This window comes from Phalangium opilio, unplaced genomic scaffold (genome assembly GCF_054372755.1).
Source record: "Phalangium opilio isolate 3A_F unplaced genomic scaffold, DU_Popi_V2 ptg000042l_1, whole genome shotgun sequence".
Classification (NCBI taxonomy): Eukaryota; Metazoa; Arthropoda; class Arachnida; order Opiliones; family Phalangiidae; genus Phalangium; species Phalangium opilio.
The window spans coordinates 2,599,599-2,612,152 of record NW_028324166.1 but is presented as its reverse complement, the minus strand read 5'-3'; the positions used below and the strand labels follow the sequence as shown (position 1 = coordinate 2,612,152).

The 12,554-nt window shown below is 40.9% G+C and overlaps 1 protein-coding gene and 1 long non-coding RNA gene across 2 annotated transcripts; both read left to right on the top strand.

The window, feature by feature from the left end:
* Positions 1-2,026: 2,026 nt before the first annotated feature.
* Positions 2,027-5,293, top strand: LOC149678301 (MFS-type transporter SLC18B1-like). The gene is made up of 9 exons (XM_089836291.1): positions 2,027-2,475; positions 2,896-2,991; positions 3,277-3,350; positions 3,418-3,568; positions 3,625-3,693; positions 3,768-3,855; positions 4,394-4,533; positions 4,956-5,054; positions 5,143-5,293. Exons 1-9 carry the CDS (start codon positions 2,290-2,292, stop codon positions 5,257-5,259), a joined length of 1,020 nt encoding a protein of 339 aa, XP_089692417.1. The 5' UTR covers positions 2,027-2,289; the 3' UTR covers positions 5,260-5,293.
* Positions 5,294-5,308: 15 nt separating this feature from the next.
* Positions 5,309-11,765, top strand: LOC149678300 (uncharacterized). Its single transcript, XR_016366056.1, has 4 exons — positions 5,309-5,398; positions 10,750-10,821; positions 10,907-11,000; positions 11,621-11,765. It is a non-coding gene; the product is annotated as an uncharacterized LOC149678300 (long non-coding RNA).
* Positions 11,766-12,554: the final 789 nt, after the last annotated feature.

Here is a 12,554-nt window from a genome sequence, read left to right as displayed (position 1 = left end):
TGGCCCTAAATATTACAATTATAACGTAAGTAAATTTATTAAAGTGAGGATTAAGGGTTATTATTTTTGTTAGGGCATCGAGGGGTTATTCACTCTCATTTTCTGTACTTCTTTTAATGGGCATTTATGGGCATTTCGTTTAAAGGATGCTCATCGTGGGGGTACTCACGTTTTCCGTTCGTGTCACACTATTATAATTATAAAAGAAGTAAAAAAATGAAGTAATCATTTTAAAACAGTTAAGGTAGCGCATCGAGGTCTATCCACCCAAATTTTCTGTCAAGTACGGTATGATGTGGCTACTATTACGAGTCCAACCCTTGGGTCGCCTTGTTCTTTCCTTCGCCTTCGGCAAAGAACCGTTTACGTATTTTTTCCCCTTTCTTCATTACTTTTGTAAATTATCTCTTTTGTCAGCTGACCAATTATTTAAAATATTTCAAATTCGCACGACCACCCTGAATAAAGCGTATCAAGGAATCATACTATGCAACACCAGTGTTTAATGACGGCCAGTAACAACACGAATTCAAAATGAAATTTCTTTCTCCGAGGATTGCGACTTCTCAAAATACATTTCCATTGAATTTTCAAGTTTCTTTTCGTCTTTTTCTTTCTTCCTTTATAAATTGCCTTAATGTTTTTGGGTAACGGGTTTTTCAACATAAAGCTGCCGTTACATCTCACATGGCTTTTCCATGGTGTCAGTGACGTTATTTTTCGGTAGAGAAAGAGGGGGGAATATATTTGTTGGTTTTTCATTTTCTCAATTTTTGAAAACTGGCTGATTACGGGCCCCTCAGATATCCGGGCCCTAGGCAATTGCCTAACTTGCCTAGTGGTTAATCCGGCCCTGTGACCATCTGAACTTTATCGCGTTTGGTTGGGAAACCAGCGTTTGGTAATTCTTAAAGGTAGGTTTGGGATCGTTAACGGATGCCAATAAAATTAATTTTAAAAAAACATAGCCAAAAATTTGTTATCGAAAAAGCTTGCGGAAAAACTGGTAATATAGACCTTGGGTTTCAATCTCAAATTTAAAAAAAAAATCATTTCCAATGAAAGAAAGTGAAACTAAGCATTGAAGATAGTGGCTGACCTTAGTGTAATAAATTCTAGTTTTCTATTTTATTTATTCTGTGTTATTTCTTCTCTGTCTGTGTATCAGTCGAGCAGAGTTTCAAAAACTGAGACACCTGTAATGTTTTTTACCTTAAGCCGCTGTACTGTAAGTCCAAAACCAATTTGTAGAGGTAAATTTTACTTCTTCATGTAAAACTCTTCGCATGACTATTTTTGTTATCGTGTTTGAAACGTTACGGCTTCAGGGTGAGTACAACTATAATTAAAGAATAATATTCATCAAAGTCTAGAGTTGATTAAATTTGTTCCTAATTGATATCGGAGAAGTTCCCGAAATAGCGGCTTCTGTTTTAGAAATAGCGGATGTTGTTTTTGGAAATAGCAGATGTTGTTTTTAGAAATAGCGGATGTTGATTTTCGAAATAGCGGATGTTGTTTCTGGAAATAGCGGCTGTTGTTTTTGGAAATAGCGGATGTTGTTTTTGGAAATAGCGGCTGCTGTTTTTGGAAATAGCGGATGTTGTTTTTGGAAATAGCGGCGGCTGTTTTTGGAAATAGCGGCGGCTGTTTTTGGAAATAGCGGCGGCTGTTTTTGGAAATAGCGGCCACGGTTTTAGAAACAGCAGCCGCTGTTTAGGAAAGTGAACAATTCTTAGCCCTACGGTTTACCTCACCTCACCTAAATTTTAACTATTCTAATTTTATTCAGGTTTAAATAACCAAACATAACCTAACAAATACTATTTAGATACAAATAAACAAATTTAAAGTGAATTAATTAACCATACCTGATCTAATACAATTAAGGTTCATATAACAATTAACTGCATTTGCAAATAAGTCAATCTTCTTTACATTACCTGGCTTAGACACACTCCTACCTTTAAAGGTACACTTCTGTTAGAAATTGTCTAAACAAGGTGAGCACTCTGATATATTTTACTCCTCCACATGTATGACAATTTCCTTGTTTTAAGAAACATTGTTAGGCGGCCTGTACCTCCGAAACCCCAAGTTCTGTGACACTTTTCACTCAGTCTGACCCATAGAACACGCCCTTTAATATATGGAAGACTTATCAAAAACACCCTGTATACTTCTGATAATATATAAATAAAATTTGAATTCTAAATTTAAGATTTCAGAGTTGGTTTCCTGTTTCTCTGGTCAGGATTTATAAGATCAATTTAACACATTAACAGAGCCATGAAATCGGACTATGGCACTGCGGAGCTCTTGCCGGAACGTTCAAGTTGTGTATCCAGCATACCAACTTTGCCCGGCGAAGAACGGAAGAAAACCAAGATCGTTTTCTTGATAATGTCACTAGCGGCTTCGCAGTATTTCACATTTCAATCTGCTTTCATATTATCTTCATTCTACCCACGATATGTAAGAATAATTCGGCTTGAACTATGACCTCTACTTCTTTGTGTTGAAAGAGCGTTCATAATTGGCAGTATAAGTTCATAAGATATGTTGGCCATTTACAAACTGGAGCTTGTCATGAAGTGAGTGAGGTAGGTAATAGATTCAGGGTAAAGCGACATACGCCTGTTGAGGCACTGTCAAAGGCTTAGTAATGCAGACTGAATAGGATGATGGAATGCAAAATTAACCGAGTGTAGTCTGCAATTCTCGCTTGTCGTTCTCGAACTAGCTCGAGCTGTTAAGTCCCTTGCATTACTGAGTATACGAAGTGTCAGACCCATGGAACATATCTTATAAATTTATGTTGGCACGTAAACCATGGCCGAGGTCCTACTCCCTAAAGGCGGTAGTTCATATCTCTACGTGATCATTTGTTTTCAGTGTCAGGCCAGAGGAATATCGGGTCTTCTAATTGGCTTTATCATGGGAGTAACTCAGGTTGTAGCCATTATTGCGGTTTACGCTCAAGTTTGGTTGGTATGTAAAAAGAGAAGTTCATTACAAGAAGTATCAGAATCAGACACTCTTTTTGAGTATGTGATAGCTCCACTTGAGATTACAACAATTAAGCAAAACAGCAAGCTATAGCATTTATTCTCAGCATCTGAATCCTTATTGTACCTCACAAGTACTTCGTTTCGACCAATTACTGACTCCCGTTGTGCCTTGTAAGCTACTGATTTCTTGTACTACATGTAATGAACTTCTGGTTAACGTAAAAAATCCCTTGAAATTACATTCATTGTAAATAACATATTAAAGATGAATTACGTATCACCAAAAAATCAACTAGTATGTGGTTTATTTATTACTGGACTCACCTCATTGGCATTTGGGTATTTAAATTAGTGATCTAGAATTCTAAACAATGTACATAATTATCCTGTTCCTTTTGTGACGCAGTTTCACCGATCAAATTGCAGACAACACCATTTACATTTGGACTTGCATCGCTCTAAGATTGGTTCAAGGATTGGGTATTGCCGCAACTGATTTATCCGTATTTGTTATCGCTAATGTGGAAACTCCAATGAAGCACCTCTCCACAGCTATGGTACGCATCTTCATTCAAAATATGGTTCAACGGTATTCAATAAAAATTATTTTAAGGGTGTTTTGGAAGCTCTGTTATCTGTCTCCATCGCTATCGCAGCTCCGTTAGGTGGAGCTCTTTACAAAGTAATGAACTGAAATGAAATTGTGCCAGAACCGTAACGGTTTTAGTTAAGCTAATGTTTTTCAATATTCATTAGGAAGATCAATTTTACATACCGTTTGCTGTCTCGGGCAGTTTGTGTCTTGTCCAAGGCGTATTCATGACGTTATTTTTATCCAAAAAAGGTAACGTTTTTAATTTAAAAGTGCTATTCCTACAAGTGTAATAGCGCAAGAGTGGACATTTTGAACAATACCTCTAAATAACTATATTAGCTTGATAGATAAATATAAAAGAAACATTAACGGGAAACTCCTGTGCTATTACACTTTGAACTACTTTACATTACCAGCTTAGTCACACTTCTACCTTCAAACGTACGCTTCTGCTAGATGAAGGCTCATTAACGTTCTTGGATGGGAGGCTATTGAAATTGTCTAACAAGACGAGCACTCTGATATGTCTTACTCCACATGTGTGCTAATTCCTTGTTTTAGGTGTCAATGTTTGGGGATCCGTACCTTTGAAATTAAATGTTTTAGCCCCATTATTCTTTGACAATTTTCACTTAGTCTGACCCAAAGAACGTACCCCTTAATTTATGGAATACTTATCAGAAACAACCCATAAACATTAAACATGACTTAACTGCTTGAAGATGCAACATGCTTCGCAAAAATATTGCTTCTTACAAGGTCTTTTTCGTTTTACTTTCAATTACAGACCATAAAGAAGAATTTACAGTATGTGGCCTTCTTTCGAAGACATTTGCTGTATCATTGATACCCCATTTGTATCACATGATTTTGTTTGGTTCACTTGTCGGCTTCTTTGGTGGAATGATCGAACCTCACTTAAGAAAGGTAATCGTAGAGAGTGTGAATAGATAGTTAAAGAGTCTGTAAAATAGGCATCGGCGAGTGGGTAAAAACTATTTGAAAAACGTGACAGGTACCACGTGACTGAGGAAAGGCGTGGTTGAAAGAAACTTAGCCCGTTTAATTTCGAAAAACCATTGGCTGTGCAATTTCGCGAAAAACAAGGACCAATTGTTCAGTTCAACTTCACGCTGAGTCTTTTTATCTACGTCGTGCCTGTGACGTAGATCGAAAACTTTTTACTCCACCACCGAAAACTTCTTTACAATCCCTTTAAATTTGGAAAGAAACATTTCAATATCTGGACTTCAGTCAAATGATCAGCCTTGCAATAATTTTGGGATTTCAATATATTCGTTTCAACAAGTTTTTGGAGTATGGTTTTCACTCTCTTTGTTTCATTTCAGTTCAATTTGACTACAGCCGCTGTTGGAGGTGTAATACTATCTACAACTGGAGTTCAAGCCTTAACGTTTCCAGTATGGGGTCTTATATCAGACAAAACAGTGAGTTTATGAACCACAAATTTCACTAAATCAGATCATGGAAGACGTTTTGGTAAAGGCAGATTGTTATTGTTATTTCAATTTTCAGAGAAGCTATAACACCATTTTGTTTATTGGATATGGTCTTATTCTTTGCGGCTTGGTTCTGTTTGGACCCATTCCTGGACTTCCAAAACAATTAATGCAAGTGACAGGCCTTGAGTAACAAAAGGACTCTTTAGTAACTAATATTGCACTTTTCTTTCTAGAATGCTACCCATCGTCATTGTTTCATTGGTCTTATGTGGCGCTGGAGTATCTGCAATGTCAATTTCAACATTTTTGTTATGCAAAATTGAGTTACTGTAAGTTTCAGACATGGTTGCAATCGTAAAATAATATCTTATGCTAATGGCTGATAGTAATCAGTCATCAGGGATCAATATTAAACGATACCACACTGAAAGGCATAAGGGGGATGTTCTTTGCTCGATTTTGAGTCGAAAATGTTACGAGTGTGTTATGTTTCGTGTTTAGTAAAAGTCACAGGTACTTAATTAACGAACATACTTTAATACTGATTGAGTTACAACAAAGATATTGAGAATGATTAATTCACGACTTAGAAAAACGTCTATATAGCTTAGTCTCTTCATTCGCTCTGTCACTCTACATCACTCTATCACGTGATGTTCATCTTGGAGCGCCGCCTTGCGGTCAATACACAACACTCCTTCCCCCAATAATTGATGGACAAAGTCAGCAAGATATTTCGGAGAGACCCGGGGACGTAGGGAACGGCGAGGAGTAACTGCGGTTGACGCGGAAGATTCGGCATTAGTTGACGCGTCGGATTGAGCAGGTTGAGTATCGCGGGGCGAGTCGACCTGTTGTGATGGTGATCGTGCGGTAGTTGGGGGCATGGAAGGCGTTTCATGCGCGGTTGAGTCAACCCGTTGTCTAATCTGGTCCGCGTGTCGTCGAATAACGGTACCGTCCATAGTGGCGGCCCGATATGAGAGAGGACCCGTGGCGTCTACTACGGTAGCTGGGGTCCAACGAGGGCCGGTCGTATAGTTGCGAACATATACTGGATCGTTAGGTGAAAACGACCGAATCTTTGTGTGGGTCTGTGCCGCAGAGGTTACCTCCTGTTGTTTCTCACGCATAGCTTTATTTAAATCAGGGTGAAGACGATCCAATAGCGAAGTTAAGCGGCGATTCATTAATAATTCGGCCGGTGATTTCCCTGTCGTAGTGCATGGAAGTGTGTGCTGTGAGTATAGGAAACGGGCTAATCTGGTTTGCCAGTCGCCACTTATGATTCGTTTGAGAGCCTCTTTGGTAGTTGCCACCATGCGTTCGGCCTGTCCGTTCGACGATGGGTGGTATGGCGCGACGAATACTTGTCGAATTAGGTTCGATTGTAGGAACGTGCGGAATTCTTCCGAAGAAAATGTGGTTCCGTTATCTGAAGCAATGGTGTCTGGTAAACCATGCGTAGCGAAGAGAGTCCGTAGTTTCGCTATAGTGGTCTTGGCGGACAAAGAAGTCACGGGCATAACTTCGAGCCATTTAGAGTGAGAATCCACGACTAAGAAGAACGTCTGGCCTTGGTACGGACCGGCAAAGTCTATGTGTAATCGAGACCATGGTTTTTTAGTCCATTCCCAAGGGTGAATTGGTGCCTTCGGAGGGTTCCTACGCGTTTCTTGACACGTGTCGCACGCTTGTACGGTAGTTTCGATCGCTCTATCCAGATTTGGCCACCATACATAACTACGGGCTAGACCCTTCATTCGAACGATTCCTGGATGGGAACCGTGTAAGATTGTAAGAACGTCGCACCGCAGATCCTCGGGAACAATGACTCGACAACCCCAAAGGACGCAATCACGATGGACGCTTATTTCGTGGCGTCTACGGTAGTACGGAAGAAATCGCTCCTCTGGTACGGTAGGTGGCCATCCATTGAGAGACCACAAGGCCACGCGAGATAAGGTGGGGTCGGACTTGGTCGAGCGGCTATGGTAAGCGCGTCGATGCGGTCGACCGGGACGTTCTCCAAGAGTAGGACTTCGGAGAGTTGCGGGACCTCAACGTCTGGCGTCGCGGCCGGCAACCGACTAAGAGCGTCAGCATTAGCAATTTTGGTTCCCGGACGGTAAACAAGTTCATAATTGTAAGCCGATAAGAGGAGACTCCATCTTATAACCCGTGGTGAAACCATGGGCGGAAGCGGTTTAGTGGGAGTTAACAACCCCAATAGTGGCTTGTGATCAGTGTAGATTCGAAAGTGTCGACCATAAAGGAATTGATGGAACTTCTTTATGGCAGCCACTATGGCCAAAGCTTCCTTGTCGACTTGACTGTAGTTCCGTTCCGTGGGTGTCATGGTGCGCGAATAGTATGCGATCGGCGCTTCCGAGCCAGTGGGAAGTATATGGCCCAAAACGGCACCCACTCCATAGGAGGATGCGTCGCAGGTAACAGTCAACGGCAGGTTTGGATCGTAATGAACGAGCAAGTCATCTTCTTGTAGAAGGGCTTTAGCTGCCTCGAAAGCTTTACTATGGCTGTCTGTCCATGACCAGGGCGTCTCCTTTTGCAGGAGCCGGTGTAGCGGTTCAAGGGTCTCAGCTCGATTTTTTAGGAAACAGCCGTAGAAATTCAACAACCCCAAGAACGCTTGCAAGGTCGTCTTATCGTGCGGTGCCGGTAAGTTATGTATGGCGGACACCTTTTCCGGGGTAGGCTGTATACCATTCGCATTGACTTTGAACCCTAATAGTTCTAATTCGGTTACGGCGAAATTACATTTCGAACGGCGAAGCTGAATACCCGCGCCATCGAAACGCTGAAGAACCTGTTCGAGTCGGTTATTGTGATCTTCCATTCCCCTTCCCTGGACGAACACGTCATCCAGGTATGGTATGACCCCGTCAATACCAGATAAAAGTTCTTCCATTCTTTTCTGGAAAATGGCCACAGCAACCGAGATGCCAAAAGGTAGTCGCAGGACGTTAAATAACCCTTTATGAGTGTTCAAGGTCAGCATTTGCGATGTAGGTTCATCGACTGGGAGTTGTAAGTAGGCGTCCGTTAGGTCCAGTTTTGAGAAAATTGTTCCGCCATTGACAGTGGTCAATATGTCCGTTACCGTGGGTAGCGGGTAAACAAATTGAATTATAGCCTGATTAACCGTGCTACGGTAATCACCACAGACCCGGATACTTCCGTCCGGTTTAATTACGGGAACTATTGGTGTAGCCCAGTCGGAATATGAAACCGGGGCTAGGATACCCTTTTTTGTCATCTCATCCAGTTTATCCGAAATTCGATCTCGCAACGCGAAGGGCACTGGGCGGGCCTTTAGAAACCGTGGCGGACACCTCTTCTCCACTTTTATGGAAATAGGTGGCCCCTTGAAGGTACCCAGCTTGTTTTGGAATAAGTGGTCGTACTTTTGTAGGATTGACTCGGTAGAGACCATCTCAAGTCGGTTAAGTTGTGGGTCCTGGATAACAGATATTCCAAGGCGTTTGAACCAACTTCTGCCGATGAGAGATTTACCTTTGCCTTGTATGACAACCAGAGGTAACTTAGCTTCCACCGACTTATAGGATACTGAAACGTCAGTATAGCCTATAATTTCCAGCTTCTCAAGAGTCCAAGTGCGCAGCAGCTGATCGTTTACAGGTAATAAAGCAGGTGGTGTGACAGGCCAAAGCTTTACATAAGTGGCAGAGCTGATAATCGAGTGCATTGAGCCACTATCGACTTCCATACAATGAGCTAAGCCATTTAGTTTGACTGTAAGATCGTAAGGTGGCGGGTCTTCATAAGATGAAAGACTGTATATATTATGAAAACAGCTAGGTGTATCATATTCAGGTGCATGGGAAGTAATGGAAGTAGAACCAGTGACTTCAGGGTTAGTTGGAGTAGCTTCAACGTTATGCAACTTGCGGTTATGTTTAGGCTTCGGTTTCTTCATATCATGAGCTTTACTGTGGCATACTTTAGCGATATGACCCGTTTTCCTACAGTAGTCGCAAGTTACCGATTTGAATTTACAATGGTCAGCCTCGTGATTATCGCCACATCGATAACAAGTGAACTTTCGAGTGGGTGCTTGTTTCTTTCGGGAAGAATTTGACTCGTTAGGTTTGAAATAATTCGTGTTACTTGCTTGATGTTGAAGTCCGCGAATTTCCAGGGTATTGTGCGTAGCGGCTTCCCCCGCTAAAGCCTGAGCAGTAGCAGTGGTTAAGGTGAGCGTAGCATCAGCTAAAAGGCGTCGTTGAATCGCGTCATCGCGGAGGCCGCAAACCAAGCGATCCCGGAGCATAGAGTCCAAGTGTGTGCCGAAATTACAATGTTCCGATAGACGACGAAGGTCGGCGATAAATGTGGCCACAGTCTCATTAGGGAGCTGATCCCGTTTGTGAAACTTGAAACGAGAAAGGATCTCGCTAGGGACAGGAGCAAAATGACCGGAGACCGTAGCGATTAAGTCGGTGTAGGACACGGCACTCGGAAGGGCCGGCGAACGGAGAGAGCGAATTATCGAATATAGGGCAGGCCCACAAACCGATAAAAATATGTCCCGTTTCTTTGCAGCATCAGTAATGGTATTCGCGGAGAAGTATAAGTCCAAACGTTCCTGGTATTCAGGCCAAGACACGGAGGCATCGGGGCGAAATTCTTCTATATGGCCAAAAGTTGCCATCGTATTGCGCAACTCGAAGTAACACGTACCGTCAGAACAGTAACCACAAGAGGGGCCTACCGGAAAACGAGAACGGCGTAGGAAGGCCTAAGCCTCGGCTCGCGAGCGGTAGCGTGAAACGGAAAAAAAAACGGACCCGCGAAGGAAAGAAAGACTCCGTCGCCAATGTTATGTTTCGTGTTTAGTAAAAGTCACAGGTACTTAATTAACGAACATACTTTAATACTGATTGAGTTACAACAAAGATATTGAGAATGATTAATTCACGACTTAGAAAAACGTCTATATAGCTTAGTCTCTTCATTCGCTCTGTCACTCTACATCACTCTATCACGTGATGTTCATCTTGGAGCGCCGCCTTGCGGTCAATACACAACAGAGTGTTTTAGGGATGTCCCCTTAATTATATTGTAAATCATTGTCTTTCAGTTTCTTAATTACATTTGAGGAGTCATCCGTAAAATACTTAAATCATAACTTGAAAACAGTGCCGCTAGTTACAAAATGTCACAGAACATTTTCGACTCAAAATAGAGCAAAGAACATCCCCTTAATTTATGGCAGACCTATTAGAAACACCCTTAATTGTCAACTGTCAAAAAAATCTATTTAGATTTTTTTATATTATATCAGGGATAGATTTAATTTTAGAAGTAGGAATGGAGAACGGTTAGTATTTACTTCAGTCCGACTCATAGACAACCCAGTATAGAGCCCCTCCCTCCAACACGTAACAAAAAGTTTAAATAATCTTATTGGCTCACTTAACCTTCGTTTTGATGACGTTGCTGACGGGGACGGCGAAAAATACCTAATTCCTTTTTTCCTCTGTCACTATGACCCGCCTCTTCTTTCATACCCCTCCGTCCCGTGGAAGGGGGTCCGAGACTTCGACGCGCGCCCACATTACTCTGTTCTCCATTCCTACTTCTAAAATTAAATCTGTCCCTGCGGCAGTTTTGAATTAATTGCGTATTTCAACAGAAAATCATGTCCATCGGAAAACATGGCAAGCTCAGTTGTATCAGCGGCTTACGTTGGCTTCCCTAATATGGGGTAAGTATTTAAGAACAAACAATTTTATTGATAAAAAAAATCAAAATTCAATTGATTTATGACTTTGTTTGTCTTTTCACGAAAGCGTGACTGTAGGACAAGTGGTAGGAGGTACTTTCATTGATTATATAGGATATCGCAATGGTGCGGCACTTTGGGCACTTCTCGTCTTACTAGGGGTAAGTGCAATATAATTCTTTGACCCTGGTGTTAAAAACCGGACGTAAAATAGAGTCTATTGTTTGACCAACGTGTTGTTTTAGAACTGAACATTTGGTAGGTTGACAACTAAGACTGTTAGATATGACTTTCGTCTGAAATAAATAGATTGCTTCTACTTGTAATCTTTAAGAGGCCATAGACCCCATGCTGTTATCAGACTTAAGGTAATGGGAAGGGCTTAAAATTTGTTAAACCGCCCACTCCTTCTTCCTAGCGTTTAATTGGCTATTGGCATATATAGCACGTTGACCCTAGGTTTACTCGTTCAGAACACGCAAAGATAACTTGGTTTCATTCTGGTTCGACGGTAGTCTCGGTCAATATCACGTGGTTTCTAAGTTAATTTAGTTAAAATACATTATGCATGACGTCAGGGATGACGGTTTCTATGACTCCTCCCCTTTAATTTAAGCAGAAAGGCAATGAAAATTACCAGTTTAAGATTCCAAGTAGAAGAAATCTATGCATTCCTGCTTTGGCCGAATGGTTACTTTTAACGTTAGTCTTTGTTGTCCATATACCTTATGTTTCGTCTAAACCGTATGTCAACTCTTATTTTGTTGTTGTTTCGTCGCAGATTTTCATTCAAATCATTTTCAACATCATTGCTAAACGTAATGACACAAGGAAAATTCCCCAAGATACTTTGAGTACGCGATAAGATACCATTTACATTACCTTGTAAACATTTGTTGTTTTATTAGAAAATAAATATTTATGCTCGAAAGGCTCGTTAGAGAGGTAAAGTTAAGGTAGGCATAGCCCACTCGATCACGCGCGTAAGAGATTCGATTTAGGCTCGCGAGACGTGAGTTTTCAAGAACCAATGAGATGCTGGTTGTAATTTAGAGGCGGCGGGGATTAACTCCGGACCTACTATACGTTTGGACTGGAGATAAAGAGCTAAAAATGTGGCGCGAATTTATACCTTCTCCCTTATAAACTAGATATAACTTCTTGGTATAATGTTATACAACTTCAATTTTTCTTTTAAAATAATTAAGATTTTTGATGTTTTTATCGTAACGACCATCTGAACTTCATCGCGTTGGCAGGAAATAATCGTTTGGCAATTTTTAAAGGTAGGTGTGGGATCGTTAACGGAAGCCAAAAAAATTAATTAAAAAAACAGTTTAAAATTTGTTATCGAAAAAGCTTGCGGAAAAACTGGTATTATAGACCTTGAGTTTCAATCTCAAATTAAAAAAAAAATTAATTTCCATTGAAGGAAAGTGAAACTAAGCATTGAAGATAGTGGCTGACCTTAGTGTAATAAATTCTGGTTTTTTTAGTTTATTTACTCTGTGTTACTTCTTCTCTTTCCGTGTATCTGTCGAGCAGAGTTTCAAAAATAGAGACACCTGTAATGTTTTATAGCTTAAGCCGCTGTACTGTAAGTCGAAAACAATTAGTAGAGGTAAATTTTACTTCTACTTGTAAAACTCTTCGCATGACTGTTGTTTGTTATCGTGTTTGAAACGTTACGGCTTCAGGGTGAGTACAACTATAAT